Source organism: Balaenoptera musculus, chromosome 7 (assembly GCF_009873245.2).
Source record: "Balaenoptera musculus isolate JJ_BM4_2016_0621 chromosome 7, mBalMus1.pri.v3, whole genome shotgun sequence".
Classification (NCBI taxonomy): Eukaryota; Metazoa; Chordata; class Mammalia; order Artiodactyla; family Balaenopteridae; genus Balaenoptera; species Balaenoptera musculus.
This window is the reverse complement of record NC_045791.1, coordinates 19,991,903-20,009,540: the sequence shown is the minus strand read 5'-3', so window position 1 is coordinate 20,009,540 and position 17,638 is coordinate 19,991,903. Positions and strand designations below refer to the sequence as shown.

The following is a 17,638-nucleotide window of genomic DNA, read 5'->3' as shown; positions in this document are numbered from 1 at the left end:
TGGAGACAATTTAATCCTTTTGGGTCCTGCTTGTTTAAGGCAGGACCAGAGCAGCTTTTAATCTAAGGCTAATTGTCCTCCACTACTGAGACAGTATTCTTTTAAGTCCTCTACTCAATGCCTCATGTGTTATGAGGTTTTGACATACTGACTGGTAGGAATTTAAACTGTTCCTGTCCTTGTGTGAGCTCCAGGGATTGTTCTGCCTGTTCCTTTTGAGTGGTTCTTTTCCTGGCCTTGGGGAGTTTTTGCACATAAATGCACCAGTCAGCAATCAACTAAGACCCAAAAGGGTCCCACTTAGATCTCCAGAGCAACCTCTTTGTAACTCTCTTCTCTTCAGTATTCTGCCCTGCAAACTCTAAAGCCACCTTGGCTTCCTTGGACCCCTAATTCCATCTCCTTAACTTAGACAGAGGGTCTTGCTTGGGTTCCTCCTCCCTGAGATGTGGCTAGGAAACTCTCCCCAGGTAGGAAGCTGGGGCAATCGTAAGACTCACTTGTTTGTTTTCCCTCTCTCAGGGTTTACTGTCCCTCACTGCCTAATGAAAACTGTTGTTTCATGTATTTGTCTCTAGTTTTAAAGTTAAGGTAGGAAGATAAATTTGGTTTCTATTACTCTATCATGGCTGGAAATGGAAATCAAGAGGATGTAGGTTTTTAAGATCCTTTCATCAACATGTCTGATATTGTCCCCAACACTGATAAGTAAAACACAGGAGTTGTTTTACACAGCAGTGTAAAACACACTCTGAAGGAAGAGAAATTATTCACAAAATAAAATAAATAGAATATGCCAGAGGGGCACTTCCAACACAAACCTTTTCTGCTTCCTAAACTTGGAGTATCTCAGGGGATCGCTTGTTATCTAGGTTACCTATGGCCTGAAGAAATAACAAATAAAATGGCAACCCATTCAAATTCCTGGGCTGTGAAGAAAGTCAGGATGGATTTTGAGAAACAATTTGGAAAAGCTTAAAATTTACTTGAGGAAGAAAGCTGTAAAAATCTAATGAATGATTCAAAAGTGGGTGGGAAGATTAAGAGATGTACTCCTTTTTCCTTATGTTTAAAAAAAACTAACTGAATTTCTCCTTACATAAGTTCTTTCCCTTCTGTCTTTCAAAAAAGTACTACCTATTTTTGAATAAATACTCTTGTTGACCTTTTATCTGTAAGACTTCATGAACTGCAAAACCTGTAATTTCCTTCTTAGAGTTCTTTATTTGTTATTTTGGCCACATTGTGGGGCTGGCTTATTTATTTATTCATTACAAATTATTTGTTTATTTATTTTTGGCTGCATTGGGTCTTCGCTGCTGCGCGTGGGCTTTCTCTAGTTGTGGTGAGCGGGTGCTACACTCTTTTGCGGTGCATGGGCTTCTCATTGCGGTGGCTTCTCTTGTTGCGGAACACGGGCTCTAGGCACGCGGGCTTCAGTAGTTGTGGCGCACGGGCTCAGATGCTCCGCAGCATGTGGGATCTTCCCCGACCAGGGCTTGAACCCGTGTCCCCTGCCTTGGCAGGTGGATTCTTAACCACTGCGCCACCAGGGAAGTCCCTGGTTTAACTTTTAAACCAGAGCTTATGAACAATGTAATTAAAAATATAGAAATATAATGTTTAGAATATATGATTCCTAACAAAGTTCACATATTATGTGTACACTGAAAAATGACTTGAATGAAGACACCAAAATTTAACAGTGATTATCTCTGAGTGGTGAGGTTGTAGCTGATTTGCTTTTTCACCCTTTTTTACATTTTGGAATTTTTTATATTTTCAAATTTTCTACAATGACTATGTATTGTATGTATAATCAGGAAGACCCAAACAAGTTAAATAGAGAAAACACTCTTTTAACGGACAAAATGTAGATGTAGGAGAATTACTTTTCCCAATAGAAACTCACTGAGAGAGACTGAAAAATGAAAAGATTTTTGCATGAAATATCACCTCTCCTCCTTATTCTTTAAAGGTATCTACTTAAAAATTATTAGTCTAAAATAGACACTTCCCTGGTGGTGCAGTGGTTAAGAATCCGCCTGCCAATGCAGGGGACACGGATTCGAGCCCTCATCTGGGAAGATCTCACATGCCGTGGAGCAACTAAGCCCGTGTGCCACAACTACTGAGCCCGCATGCCACAACTACTGAAGCCCGTGCGCCTAGAGCCCGTGCTCTGCAACAAGAGAAGCCACCGCAATGAGAAGCTCGCGCACCTCCACAAAGAGTAGCCCCTGCTCACTGCAACTGGAGAAAGCCCACGCGCAGCAAGAAAGACCCAATGCAGCCAAAAAAAAAAAAATAATAATTTTATATTAAAAAAATTACTAGTATCACTCATTTTTGGTGAGTTAAGAAATGTAATAGCTATAAGCATCCTCTTCCCTTCCTATTTAACATTATTTTTGTCCATATAACTTAATTTACTAATTAATTTTGCTGATAAATAAAAGCTGTTATATCCAATGAAGAGAAAATAAACATTCTGAAAAGGCAATGTTTTAGCACCAGAAGTAACTTTATTACATTTTATTTCTCTAGGCTAAGTGTTAACAACTCCCCTTTTAATAACAACAGAAGTATAATTTCACTAAAAGATGTGGTTCAGATTGAGACTTTGTCATTGACAATTATTTCAAAGGATGGCTGAGGCAAACAAAAAACCAAAATGCAAAACTAGAAGTTTAGGAGAAATTAAATGAATCCAAGACAGTTCCAGAAGTAGGACAAAGGGGACACTAGAGGAATACGAGTTTACAAAATGAGGAAAAACCAACTACGCAGATGGAAAAGGGAAAAAGACTTAAAAGTAGGTTTTCTTTTTCATTATTTCATAAAGATTCTGTGAAGCCTTTTTTTTGGAGTTCTGAAAAATAAAGGTTACAGTCTCTTCAAGTTCCCCTCTCTGTATGCTAGCCCTTTGAGATTGCACATCAAAGACAAAAGTATATTCTCCTTTTGAGTTTCAAGATAAAAATGGGAAAATAAATGGTAATACAGGAGGAAAAAAAACCCCAAATGGGAGCATTTTGAAAGTATTATCCAAGTAGCCTGCCCATTTTTGCAGACTGTAGGAATGAAATTAGTTTTTTCTCCACATCATAGACTGACAGAAATACCATGATTTGTTGTAAAACTAGTTTCTCTGACCGGTACATGGCTTGCTGAAAGTGACAAGACACATGATTTGTATCAGGCTATGCTAAATCCTCATAGTACACATAACAACACAATCCAATCCAAACACAAAACTGCCTCAGTGATAACTGATTGGTTGAGCTGAAAGTAAAGGTAATTCAAATTCCACTTTTCTGCATAAGGAGCCGCCACAAGAAAATGGATTGCTAAGCAACTCAAGCTAAGGAAGACATTTTTCAGAACAAAGGCTCACTGAGTGTTCTTATAGAAATCTTATAATCTGGTAATGTTTTAGTAAAATCATGAGTGTTTGGATCAGGACCCTATAGCTTAGAGTTTAAGATATACTTTCCTCCTTTGAACAAACTGAGATTTATTATACTTGTTGGTATGGAGTAATCGACACAGTTTTACCTTGGGACACTGGGTCTTGGATGAAATTTTACAATGACAGCTATTATGACTTTCTTGCAAATGTGTAAAATATTACTGGGTTATGGCGACCTGTGCATAGCTGAAGTGTACAGATGAAAAGAAGGGCTAGTTAGCATAGGTCAGTGAGTCTCAACTCTCATTGCCAGAAGAATCACCTGGAAGGCTTTAAAAAATAATGGGAAATTTTAACACAGTATAAATTTCTATTTTCAGGACTTCCCTAGCAGTCCAGTGGTTAAGACTCCGTGCTTCCATTGCAGGGGACGCAGGTTCAATCCCTGGTCAGGGAACTAAGATCCTGCGTGCTGCGCAGTGAGGCCAAAAAATTTTTTTTTAAAATTTTCACTGTGCAGCAGCTCTACCACAAAAGAGCTGTGGCTCATCATTGTATAAAACTCCAAAGTTGCCTGTGAGATTTCAACCAACTTGTTTATAAAGCCTGGGCCTTTTCAATTTGTGGCATCCACAGAGAGGAGGAAATATGTGAGTTCCTCAAGTGTGTATGTATGTGTGTTTATGACAACAAATAAAATGAGAGTCAAGTCCCCATTTTCCCAAGCAGATTCAATGAAGCAAGTACTGCAATCCCTTCTTCACCCCTAAATACCATCTGTAACCATAACCGGGTGACAACCTCTTATCAGCAATTCTACCCTCAGACCCCTTATTAAAAAGAGCACCAAGGCTACTCTGGCAACCTTACAGAAATGTCATGAGAATAAATGAAAGACTGTAATCCACTCTGAACAGCAGACTAAAAGTACCCAACTCAAAGGAAGACTATTTTTTTTTTTTAACACATTAGGCTTATCAGAGAAGTTTCTGTTCTTTCAAGTTAAGTAGCTAATGGAATACTTCACGACTTGCTTTAATATGGACCTACTATCATTTGCTTCTCATATGCCTCTCTCCTCTTACTGATGAAAAAGGAGCTCCCCAGAGCCTGAAAGATTCCAGCAAGATATTTTGCTCTTGAAGTTATATACAGGAAATACATTCTCCCCAGACTCTTACAAACACCTTAAATATTAACATGTAAACGCTCTTAACTCTAAGATCTATGGCCAACTATTGATTCCACCTGGGTGAGTAAAAGGAGACTGGCCTACTACTTTCAGGCACATGAGAGAAAACTTGATTCTCCATTGGTTTACATATGGAATGCCTTGCTTATACTGATTTTGTTAAAAGATATGCTAGATAAATAGATTGTATCGTAGTTTTTCTATTCTAGATTAGAGAATGATCTCAGGTAATGCCCCTTAGACTACTTTAAAATTAGCAACAGACCACAATCCTGATAAACAATGAAGAGCTATAAGATTAGGCTTTTTATTTATACTCACCTTAAATTATTTTGCTGGCCAGGTGGAATGATGCTATAGTAAACTGGCATTCCTGCTGTAGGCATAGATCCTTGATTAGACTGATTAGGGAACATAACAGGCTGTTGATAAGTCTGATGGGCAATTCCTTGAGAACCTTGAGGCAGTGAAACCTAAAATTTGAAAGGCAATTTAAAGGCAAAAACGTTCTTTAAAACCTTGCAAATGTTAATGTCTCGAGCCTCCATAAACTTTCAAGTGTGAGCAGTTAGGAATAAGCTAAAACTGCCAATAGGCTGTCCTCATAAGTTAGTTACAGCATTACCACTTTATTTCAATGTTCTTTTTAGCTGGTTATTGTTTTTGGCTAGCATTTATCAATAGTACAGCAGGCTAGGAGTTATGACTCATATCCCAAAGTAGAAGTTATTTTATTATTTTTATTTTAAATATTTATTTATATATTTATTTAATTTTTGGCTGCGTTGGGTCTTTGTTGCTGCACGCGGGCTTTCTCTAGTTGCAGCGAGCCAGGGCTACTCTTCGTTGTGGTGTGCGGGCTTCAGTAGTTGTGGCAGGCAGGTTCAGTAGTTGTGGCTCACGGGCTCTAGAACACAGGCTCAGCAGTTGTGGTGCACGGGCTTAGCTGCTCCATGGCATGTGGGATCTTCCCGGACCAGGGATCGAACCCATGTCCCCTGCATTGGCAGGCGGATTCTGAACCACTGCGCCACCAGGGAAGTCCCAGAAGTTATTTTAAAAAAGAAACAGTTTCCAAATGAGGATGACCCTTTCACATGGAAAGAGTAATGCAATTTACCTCAGGTAGAGCTAAGTAAAACTCAGATAGGGTACTAGTGAGATACACTGGATCAGAAAGTGTGAGCTCTGAAGCTTAAGATATCTAGATGTGATACCGACTCCGTCAACTTTACTATATATGTGACACCGGGCAAACGACTTAACTCAGATTCTGAGGCCCCAGAGTTCATTATCTGCAAAAACTGGATGCCACCTCCACCTCAGGAGGGGTATTATCTCCATTATAATCTCCATTTACAGGATCTAGCACAGCAGGCATCTGATCACCAGTGGATCTTTCAATGCTCTGTTTTCCACATTCATCTACACAGAAACCACATGAACATAATCGGGACTTCCCTGGTGGCGCAGTGGTTAAGAATCCGCCTGCCAATGCAGGGGACACGGGTTCGATCCCTGGTCTGGGAAGATCCCACATGCTGTGGAGCAACTAAGCCCGTGAGCCACAACTACTGAGCCCTCACGCCACAACTACTGAAGCCCACACGCCTCGAGCCCGTGCTCCGCAACAATAGAAGACACCACAATGAGAAGCCCGTGCACCACAACAAAGAGTAGCCCCTGCTCACCACAACTAGAGAAAGCCTGCACGCAGCAATGAAGACCCAACGTGGCCAAAAATAAATAAATAAAAACAAAACAAAACACATGAACATAATGGATTCATTTCTCTAGTTTCCACAGTTTCTAAAATAGAAACCACAACGTCATAATGGTTTTGTAATTTACAAGTGCACCACATCAGTTGCATTAAAATAATTTTGGTAAATAAAGCCTGTGTAAAAGCTTCTGATGATGATGTCAGCAACAGTAGTAGCAATGACAGTAACAGCAGTAACAGTGATGACAAGCAAAGTTAACATTACCGAGTACTTACTACCATGTTCAGGTTCTGTCCCAAGAACTTTATGTATATTATTACATCAAGTCTTCCTAACAACCCTAAGAAGTTACTTTTATCATCCTTGTTTTATAGAAGGGGTTAAAAATTGAGGTTAATAACTTGCCCAAGGTTGTATAGCTAGTGAGGAGAAAAGTCGGGGTTTGAACACATGCCCACTGGCTCCAGGGCCTTAGTTCTTTAACCACTTCATGATTCTCTATACCTGGGCTCTATGATTTATAAGCTGATGATTAACTTCTAAGTCTTGCCTATATAACATGTTTCTAAAATGTAACTAGTCCTTTCAGAATACACAGTAATCTCTTAAACTACTTTCAATTTGGCTCAGCTGCAAAGATAAAGTTGTTGGTTTGATTTATCCAGTTTTTTATGACAAAATATATTTCAGTCTTTTTGTCTACTGAGGCAGTGTAACATCCTAATATTATTTCTGATTGTATCTGAGTTAGTGTATATGCAAGGCAGATCTAGGAAAAATGACAACTCAATCTAGATGATTTAAGCTACAGAATAAATTTGTAACTAGTGGTAAAGAAAAAAACTGAAGTACCAAAAGAGAGGAAACTGTACTTGAGAATGTACAGCTGCAGAATATACTCTACTGAGTAGACGACTTTTCAGGCTTATTATTTATTTGTTAATTTAAAATTTTATTTTTATTTTTATTTTTTCAGCCGTGATGCATGACTTGTGGGATCTTAGTTCTCCCACCAGGGGTCGAACCCAGGCCCTCCGCAGTGAAAGCGACGAGTCCTAACCACTGGACTGCCAGGGAATTCCCTTGGGCTTATTTTTTAGATGACAGTTTATTACCACCTAGCTTATCTAGCCAAATGTAGTAGGAAGCATGAAGCAGCCTGTCATTCATTGCTTATCAGAGCAATACTTCTCACAATCATTTACCCAGTGGAAGGATTACATGAAATACCATGAGAAAATAATTTATAACTTGTAAAAAAGTATGCTATAGAAATGATAATAACTGTCTTAGCTCTGAAACATTTTCAGTATCTAGCTCCATTTTTAAAAACTACACTAACAAGGATGTAATTTATTTTAAACTTATATTTCTTTTTTTTTATAGTTAATCCACCAGTTAATTTTCCAGTGTTAAACTAATCTTTCTTTTATTTGTTTGTTTGTTTATTTATTTATTTAGTCTGCACCCGGTCTTAGTTTCGGCACGCGGGATCTTTAGTTGCGGCATGCAGACTCTTAGTTGCAGCATGCATGCGGGATCTAGTTCCCCGACCACGGATTGAACCTGGGCCCCCTGCATTGGGTGCACAGAGTCTTACTCACTGGACCACCAGGGAAGTCCCTAAACTTATATTTCAAGGGAGATCTTATTTACACAGTGCCTGGGCATCTAATAGATGCTCAACAGACTAGATTAGGTAGCGTGACCAGGGTCCTTGAGAAGGGAGAGTTCCTGGCTCGGTAGTGATCCTGTCTAATGTCTAGCTACAGAGGAAGTAGGGGATGGGCAGTCTCATGGGCCTCGGCTTAAGCAGGGTGGACCGGAGTAAAAAGCGTGGAGGATTTGAGAGAAAAGAAAAGATATAAAATCTAGTTTCATGATGTATCTTCTTTTTTCCTTAGTTGCTTTCTATTATCAAGGGGCTTCAAAAGTAGACATATTCCTAGTGCTCAAAAGTCCTCAACAATTCCACATTTTACATTTTAATTACAATTTTCATTTTCTGGAATTACAAGAATATGCTACCTCCTTTGCTCACATCCTTCCCCATCCTCAGGATGCCTTAACTAATTTATGCCCATAATTTTCTTTTAAGAGCTAATTAAAGGTTTATACCTTTCTAGAAGACTTCTGTATTAAGTCCCTAACCTATTCATGGCCATATTTCATAATTCCTTCAGTTAGTGGTCTGTATATTATCACCAATTTGTTGACCTGTGTTTAGATGTACATTTATCTTCCCAACTAGATTATTTTTACCTTGTTGAGATGAATGACAATGGCCTTTGGATTTCTTAACATTCGAGTCAGCTATGGGAAACCATGAGGCTAATAAAACAAACTCACTTGCAGGTTATTCCAGAAAGGTAAAGGAAGGTAAAATAAATTTCTGGAAATGTGCCATAGATGGGCTAAAGAAATCTGACTTATTCATGAAACAGTAGGTATTTCTACTTTAGAACTATAAATTAAAATCCATGACATTTTCAATACATGACATACTATTCCTTTTTTGGATTTAGTGAGGGGGAAAAAGCTCAGTTCCAGCATGGGAAATTGCACATCCTTCTCTATTCTATAAACACTGACTTATAATCTGTACTCTATTTCATATACCTACCTCCACCTTTACTTTTCCCTCCCATTCCATTCTCCTCAAGAGATTTTCTAAGGAGCTGAAGAATAGAATAAGACACTTGCTCATATATTGATACTTACGTATTGAACAGTTGGAAACACAGACAATGCCTGAAAAATTTACTTCTCAAAATAAATAGGGTTCAGATATTTTTTTTCTAAAAGTTAATGAAGTGAATGAATAATGCAATAAGTGAGGACAGAACAAAGCTGCAATGACTAATAAAACTCTTAAGAATATAAAGTTATGTATTACAGAAGCATTTTCCCCATATTAAAAGGAGAAGAATGTAGCTACACATTTCAGTTATTCAAAATCCCCTCTACCCAATGCAGGTAAGAGCGACCACGTACCTGATATGATGGCACTGAAGGATAGGGGATGACCACTCCTTGAATCTGATTTCCAATGCTGTTGGGCTGACCACCAACTAGGCTCTGACTCTGGGGCTGCTGAACTCCAACTATCCCCTGGTAGTTTTGCTGCTGGTTGGGCATAACTTGATAACCTGTAATGGCACAGTGAGTTAAATCCTGCTTTGAATTTATTTCACTAGCAGTATGTTTTTGTATTTTAAGCAAGTACTTTGTGTTCTAAGATGACAGAGTTTTGCTTAAACAGCAAGTCTCAAAAATCTTCTGTTATCAGAGCTAACATTTAAAAGGTTTACTATGTAGGTAACCCAAGTCAGCTACACTCCCCACCCTCCCAAAATAACACTCAAATAAAATTTGGGTACAAAGATTTCCTTTGCAGTTGAGGAAATTTATAGGGCCACAGACTTGGTTTATATACACAATTACTAGTTAGTGTGTAGTACAGTCTGTTATTAAAAATAGTTTCTGTGGACCAGGACTGGCTACATAATTTGTGGGACCCAGTGCAAAAGCAAAATGCAGGGCCTCTTGTTAAAAAATGGAGAGTTTTGAGTTGGTAGTGATAGAACTAGTCCTTCTGGAGACTGAAAACAATGGAAGGGGGAAACCACTTTTATAGAATAGTTGTATGTTTGAAAAACCACACTAAGATACGAATCCTTATATTAGGAATGTGTCAAGGGCACAAGGAAAAATTGAGTTACCTAGCAATTTTTAAGGTTATTTCCTTATTATATTATTAAGGTCACTTAACAGAGAAACCGATCATTAGAGGGGTTAAGCAATCTGCCCAAAGTTCACAAATCAAAAACCTAAGGGACAGTTCTTCCTAAACTGAAGGCACTGTTGGTAATTTAACTAGTAAGTTAAGAGTATAAACATATTTTTATTAAGTGAATTTATCAGTTATTTAATAAGAATCCACAATGATAAGCTTTGAGTAGTGAATATGAATTGTACAATATGTGTCTCCTGACCCTAAGAGGATTCCTTTAAGTAAACCAGTTAGCTCAAGACTTATGTAAATTACTAAAAACTACCACAAATCCTTTTTTTGTTTTTTTTTTTAAAAAGAAACCAGATAAAAAAATAACTGACCTTCTAATCAGGGTATCTAAAAAGCTTCTACAAAGATAAACCAAACTATGGCACTGCCTATACAAACTTCCACAACTAAAGGTCAGCGAAATGATTTCTCTGATAGCACCATAAATCTATTTTGCTATCTTATAAATATCAGTTTTCATTTCCATCCTTATTAATCCCTAAAGCAACAGGAATGGCAAAGATCCCATCTCAGGTATTGATTATAGACAAGGGTATCACTGCAGTTGCCTGGAAGCCTCAATGATTCCACTCAATGGCTAAATAACTGAATAAATTATAGCGTCAACCTTTTCTAAAGATATGAATACAAAACACATCCGGTAACTAAGCAACATATTAACAACAAAGTAAAAATCAAGTACAAATCCAGTTATAGTGAAGGGTTTTATAAAATGATGCTATTTCTATGGCAACAGTGTTTTATTGCCATGTTTCAAATAACTTCTCGCCAATCTAGCTTTCCCCAAAAATGTATATTACGGTCCTTATATGTAATAAAGTGATTGTTAATATGCTGTTTCTGAAACATTTCTCTCCGTGAAATTCCTATAGTCCTCAAATCTGGTGGTAAAGAAGCTTCTTTCTTGCTCCTTAGCCTAATAATTAACAACCAACCCTAGTTTCAGTTTACCAAATAACAAGTATTTCAAATTCATACTCTAAAGTCCAAATATCATCGAAACATACACTGACACATTTCCACCCCTAGGAAAAGAAAGGGCAGGAATGGAAATGGGATGTGAAGACCCTTTTTTGTGTTGGAAACACCATCTCTGAACACCCACACGCCCACACATACATCTATTGCAGGGTCAGAATTGGGGCTCAGCTCTTTATAGACTGGGAAAGTAACTTCTTACAATGGACTTGTCAGAATTACAGTCCACTAAAATTAAAAAGAAAAATGTGACCACCTAGCAGAATTCACTGTAACATAATGTGACTTAAATACCTTGACTTAAATAGTCACATCCCCCTAAGAAACTCAAGTGTTTTTCATACTATTTTTGTATTTTATTCATTGCCAGTATTTGGAGGTTCACCTTGTTTGCCTCCTGCCTGCAACTCCCTCTTATGAAAAGAAATCTGACACAGAAAGCTTCAATAAATAGCTATAGATTTCATGACACAGTGGTCTAATGTAGCATCACCTGGACACTACATCATGGAATTTGCACCGATAAATTTCCAATGGTATTTTAGATTCTTTAATGCAACCTTAACTCCACTAATATCCATTCCTACTAATGTATATGTATATCTCCACACAAACATCACATTTTGAAAATGTGCAATATAATAGAAAATCTAAAACATCTGATTCTAGCACCTCATTTGTTATAGACGGTTATGTAAAGATGCTGTGAGCTCAAGATGTGCCTGGAGGGTGATAAAAGGTGAGTGAAACACGGTCCCTATCTTTGAAGTTAGGCATTCTTAGCCATGACACCATAACAGAATAGCAGAATAAATAGGGCATTATGAAATTAAGAGGGAGAAGTTAATCCTGGCTGATAGTCACAGAGGAAGTAACATATGAGCCTGGACTTAAAGAAAAGGTCTGGAAAAAGTAAAAAAATGAGTAACATGTTTGAGGAACAGGGAAGAAAAGTGGAAGATGAAGGTAGAATATTGGTGGAGAACCAGAGATTTTACAAGTAGAAGAGCAGTGAGAACTACTAAGAGGTTCCAGATTTTAAAGATTGTGAAAGTAGAAAAAATAACTAATATTAGTACTTCATTCAGAAGTAGCACAAATAAACTGGGAACATGTTTTTAAATAACAGTGGAGCTAATAAAAATAAGAATGTCAAACACTTTAAAGGAAAATATCTTCCTAAGAAGCTCTCTTATTAATCGTCTCATAATTTTGTTCATTGCCTTATTCCATATTTCTTAAAACTCGACAGGTAATATAAAATTGCTCTTGTTAACTGTTCTCTCATGGCTTGTGTACACGTTTAAAAAACCCCCAAAATAGAAATGGTGTGCTTTTTAAGGGCAGGGTTAGAAGCTTTTAACACCCTACCCACCCCGTTAAAGGAAAAAAAACCCCAAAATACCCATATCGGATATCAAGCAAATAAGCCAAAAAAGTGGGCACTTAATATTTATACTTACTAAATAAACAGCGAGGAAGAACATATTCTTAACAGAATGGAATCAAAATACTACATGCTTCTACACAAAACCAGGCTGACTGAGAATGGATGGCCCGTTTCTCACTGTCCACGTTTAGTGAATGGCTTTTGATAGCAAAAGCAGTAGTTTTAAGATAACATGTTTATATAATAAGGTTAAACATATTTGCCTTTTCATTAAGATGAAACTTAATCCCATGAATACAAATCACCTCAGTCTAGAATCATGGATCGCTCATTATGCCTCTCCTTAAAAAATGCATAGCAGCTGAATCACAGATTTCATGTAATTAACCTCAAAGTGTTTACTTGATAAGTAAGAACAGAACTGTTTTAGTTTCTATCTAATATGTAAAGCTTGAAATGAAGGCTTAATTTGAACACTGCTGGGGAAAAAGGGACATTAAAAACACCTTTGAAAAAGCTTTATTTGATTATAAAATAGGTTTTCATGGAAGAAAATTTGGAAAATACAAAAATGGGAAAAAGTCAGGGTGGAAAAAACCATTTTTGCATAACAGTCACTTGTAGATAATCACTATTTACATGTTGTGTATATGGTTAGCCTTATTTTCCCTGCATAGATAGCAACATACATACCCACTTACATTGTTTATAGAAATGGACCATATGACACATTCTGTTTCAAAACCTTTCTCCATGCAATGTTTCCATAGCTAATCAACAGGGATTTTACAAAGCTATGGGAAGGAAGCATTTAAGTAAATTTTCTTAGAACATATTTAGACCTCAAGTTAACAATCAAAGGATGAGAAAAAAACTCAGCTGATCTGAACTCTACTGCCTTTTAGGAAGAAGGCATGTGTCAAGAAGATTACAAGACAAAAAGACTAAGTATTTTAGGACAAATTATGTCAGCTTCTGGTTTCCATTCTGCAACCCAGCCCAAACACAAATTTAGCCCAAATCCCTAAGCATTTTCATTTAGAATACTACATAATTATCATTTCTTTGATAGCACAAGGCAATAATAGTCGCTAACATTTACATGACATTCACTAGGTTTTGGGTACTGTTCTAAGCACTTTCATATGCTAACTCTTTTAGTGCTCCCAATCTTATGAAGTCTTACTATCTCCATTTTTCAGATGAAAAAAACCAAAAGCACAGAGAGGTTCACATTTTGTCCAAGGTTACCAGCTGTTAAGTGTTGTAGCTGGGATTTGCACATAGTAGTCTGATTCTAAACCGTACTTTTCTCAGGGACAAATGCTGAAGTAGAAAGAGTACTACAGTAATACTGCTCAAATAAGCAGAACACTTAAACACCTGACCCTCCTTCCATTTTCTGAGAATTTTGGTTAATGAAGACTTTTACTGTAGTTTAACAGAAGCAAAGTTAAACAGAGTCTAAGTCTTAACAGAAATTTAATTATAGGAAAACAAAGAATTATTGTAAATAGTCAATCAACCAGGAAAGTTTTTTTTTTCATTTGAAGATTATTTGTGAGTATTAAGTGTTGTTACCCAAAACAGAATCAGAGTGAAAGGTTGTTGAGCAGTTAGTCCAGACTGTAGCTATACAAACTTCCGGGCTGAAAACAAGACCAGGTGTCACAGAGTTTCCACTACTCCCAAGATGCATGGTTTGTAACCTCTTCATTTCAAGGTTACATCTCTTTGTCTCATTATAATAAGATTTCACATGTATATAAAACAACTGGGAAGGGGAAGAAGAGGCTCAAATGGTGACATATTTCAGGTTCCATGTTCCCTGGTCTGGGTCTCTCACTCAGCCTGAGCATTTCCATGTCAATCTCCAATGTTCCTCTTTGGGTTTTAGCTTTGCTATTTTGCCTCAAAGGCTGCCTTTACTCAAAACGTATACTCTCCTGCCATATTCCAGATGAGTATACAGAAGATTTCTCCAGCAGAATTTTCATAAATGTGGCTCTCCTCTCCATAAAGTTGAATTGCTTTGCCAAGAAGTGAGCTTTTACCAATGGGGCAATGCCAGCTTTAACCTGGACACTGTGTATATAAAGGGGCATGTCCTGTAACAGGGGTGAACCCTTCAAGTTCTTGTGAAGCAATGGCTCTTTTCTACATACTGAATAAGCTTTACATTCATTTTTACATTCCAGGCAGGAAAACCCACCAGGTCTGAGGTTTGAACCACACTGAACAGGAAGCTGTCAGGGGCTGAGGAATCTTTCTAACTTAAAAAAAAAAAAAAAAAGCATCATTTAACATTTGATACATTGTATGGCTGGTATCCCAGGAAGGAAATTCTACTGGCATTAGGACAGGTACCTGAACTGTTTTTCAAGAAGTCATGATGTTTGATCATTCATTCCAATACTTAAAACAAACAACAGTCCAGTAGCTAGTTACAAAGTATATAATTTTAGAGTATACTCTCTAAAGAACATGATATTAAACGCTGCAAAAAGATTATTGGAATTTTTTTGAATGACATAAGACCATGGGATCTATGTTGGTTATTAAAGTTACTATAATCACAAGCAAAACTAGAAATATTCACTTGGAAAGCACTAAAAAAGATAAGAAATGCACAAGATCATTCTACTAATCCAACTAAAGATAAGCCCCTTACTATTGTTTATGCAAGACAAAATCATTAATAGTTTATTAGCAACATAAAGGACCATGTAATTACAGACATGCCTCACTTTATGCACACTTGCTTAATAAAATTTACATCTTAAAGAACTGTTCAAGTTGCTTTAAACCTGTGTTTAAACATTCAGGCTGCAGAGCATCAACTGTTAACAGCGGCACTTATTAGAGAAGTGGCACTGTGCTTCAGGTTCATTATCTAAGTATTCAGACCAAAGGAAGGGAGGGACATAGCTCTGATAGTTTCAAAAGTATAGTTTGAAGACTGCCAAGTATGAGAAAAAAATCCAATGATCTGGAAAAGAGGGAGAAGGTTGAAGATTAGGAAGGCTAAAGTAGATTTCTAGAGAATGAAAAGTACCACTCTGTTTTGAAAAATGCTACAAAAAGAGTATTTCCAGTATTCTGACACCCAATACACCCCCAACTTGGTTACTATCTAAATTATATTCTTTCCTCAATAAAGTGTGTTTCAGTACATCATAATTAAAAAAAAAAATCCTTCCTGTGATATATCTGGATTTAACCTGGGTGTAAGAGGAAAACAGAATATCTTTTATAGAAATTTGTGAGTATTGTGGGAGAGCATCTATTTTGTAAAGCAAGCAATGCCTATATTAAGTGATACCAAACAACAGAATAAACACCCAGATCTCAATATAAGGTATTATTTAACACCGACATTCTCCTTTGTTAAAGGACTGCACTGTTGCAATGTTATCCCGTTTCTTCCAGCACTTTCAGAGGAAACCACAATCAATTCTGCAAGCTGAGAGAACTAGGACAATATAAATGGATGGCTCAGGCTCTTCCCCGGAGGGCTCCAAAGAATATTCTATTTTTAACTCTCTTTCACTTCAACAGAGAAGAGAGCAAGAAGGAAACACAGTGCTCAGCAGAAAAGGACTGCACCGGCTTTAACAGGCTAGTTTTATTTTATACAGGTGATCTGAAACAGCATTTGTGTTAAAGGAAAGCATTCTTAATAATACGGATTAGACATAATCAGAAAGATAATAAAAGAAACTGAAGAAGTGCTTAGTCAGAACAGCCATTTAATAAATCTAAGGTTATTTCATTTAACAGTATTATTAAATTTTTTCAGGACTGAATTTGTACAGCAGAAGCACTGTCAGGGCAGATTTTTTCTTTTTTGGATGAGCCATTTTGCCAACTTTAAATTTAATTGTAACTAGGTATCTACAAGACAGTTTGTGAGGACTGTTTCCAAATCACCAAAATCTCAAGTTTGTAATCTGGTTTGTCTTATGTTTGCGGCACTATTCTAGTGAGCAGGCAAGTTCAACTAAGGATAGTCTGTTAGGTGAATTTGGAAGAACACACAGCTGCCAGCACACCTTTGCTATTCTTCTCCTCTATCACCCTCTGCTCTCCTACTTCTGTGCCTGAAATAAACATAAATACAAACATAAAAAAACAAATCTAATAAAAACGGCCACACAGAGGTTATAGCTCACAGCTATTTAAATGACAGTCCTGTGGAAGAGGGCATATGACTCAAGGAAATCTATGGGTACTTACCAGATACATTTGGCTCCAGTGGCGGCAGGTTAATGGAGAAGGGAAAAGGGAAATAGGTGGATTTGTAGGTAATATACAATGTTTAAGTCTGCGCTGGTCAGGCAATGCTAAGAAATGTTTACAGAATCAATGAAAAAACAAGGATAGTCAGGGCTACCACCCGGCAACATAAATACAAAATTCCTATTACTCAAGTCAGAAGTTGTCAGTAAAGAAATTGACTGTGTAGATAGAGTCCCTATTTGACATAAGTAAAATCTCTTATCAATATCACCCCTCCTCCACTTATCCAATAGGGCCCTTTCTTCCTTGCTTGCCTTTTACACCCTGGTTACTTTTAAATTTGTGCCCTGCAATGCTGCCAGTATTCTGTGCACCTTACAGACTGTTTAACCTGAAATGTTCCTCCTGTGGTTGTGGTTCATCAGGACCCTACTGTAGTCTGCTGGTTAAAGGTATAAATGCATTGATAATCTTTGAATTTAACAGAGGTTGCAAAACTAAAATGATATTTAGTTCTATGGAGTCATTTTGCTTCCCACATGCATACAATATCACGGTTTGGAAAAAACTTAAATTATATCCCTTCAAATAGCTTCAAATGCGTTTACATGTCTTAGGTCCATTTAATGGCATGCATAATAATATTCCTAAAAAGTTATTTAGCAACAGGGAAAGAGATGTATTTGACTTTTGCTAATGAGTCTGGCATGCTTAAGACATTAAACTTTTAAGAAAAGCTCCAATCAAAATTAATCTGCCATTCAAATCTGCTTTGGAAAAGAAATTAAAGCAATAGCTTTCATGAATTTTTAAAAGGTAAATTATATTAAGCCAAGGTTGTCATTTAAATTCAAATCCCTATTTCTGAGTCTGATGCATGATTAAAAGGCATTACAAT

The 17,638-nt window shown here is 37.2% G+C and overlaps 1 protein-coding gene across 15 annotated transcripts in view; it reads right to left on the bottom strand.

The window, feature by feature from the left end:
- The window catches only part of R3HDM1 (R3H domain containing 1), a 190,977-nt gene that overhangs the window by 31,247 nt on the left and 142,092 nt on the right, over positions 1–17,638 (bottom strand). For all 15 annotated transcript variants that reach the window (XM_036858064.1, XM_036858066.1, XM_036858052.1 and 12 more), the window contains 2 exons: positions 9,323–9,477; positions 4,926–5,077 (listed from right to left, as the gene is read on the bottom strand). In XM_036858064.1, the coding sequence (XP_036713959.1) occupies positions 4,926–5,077; positions 9,323–9,477 (307 nt within the window). The remainder of the gene's footprint in view (positions 1–4,925; positions 5,078–9,322; positions 9,478–17,638) is intronic.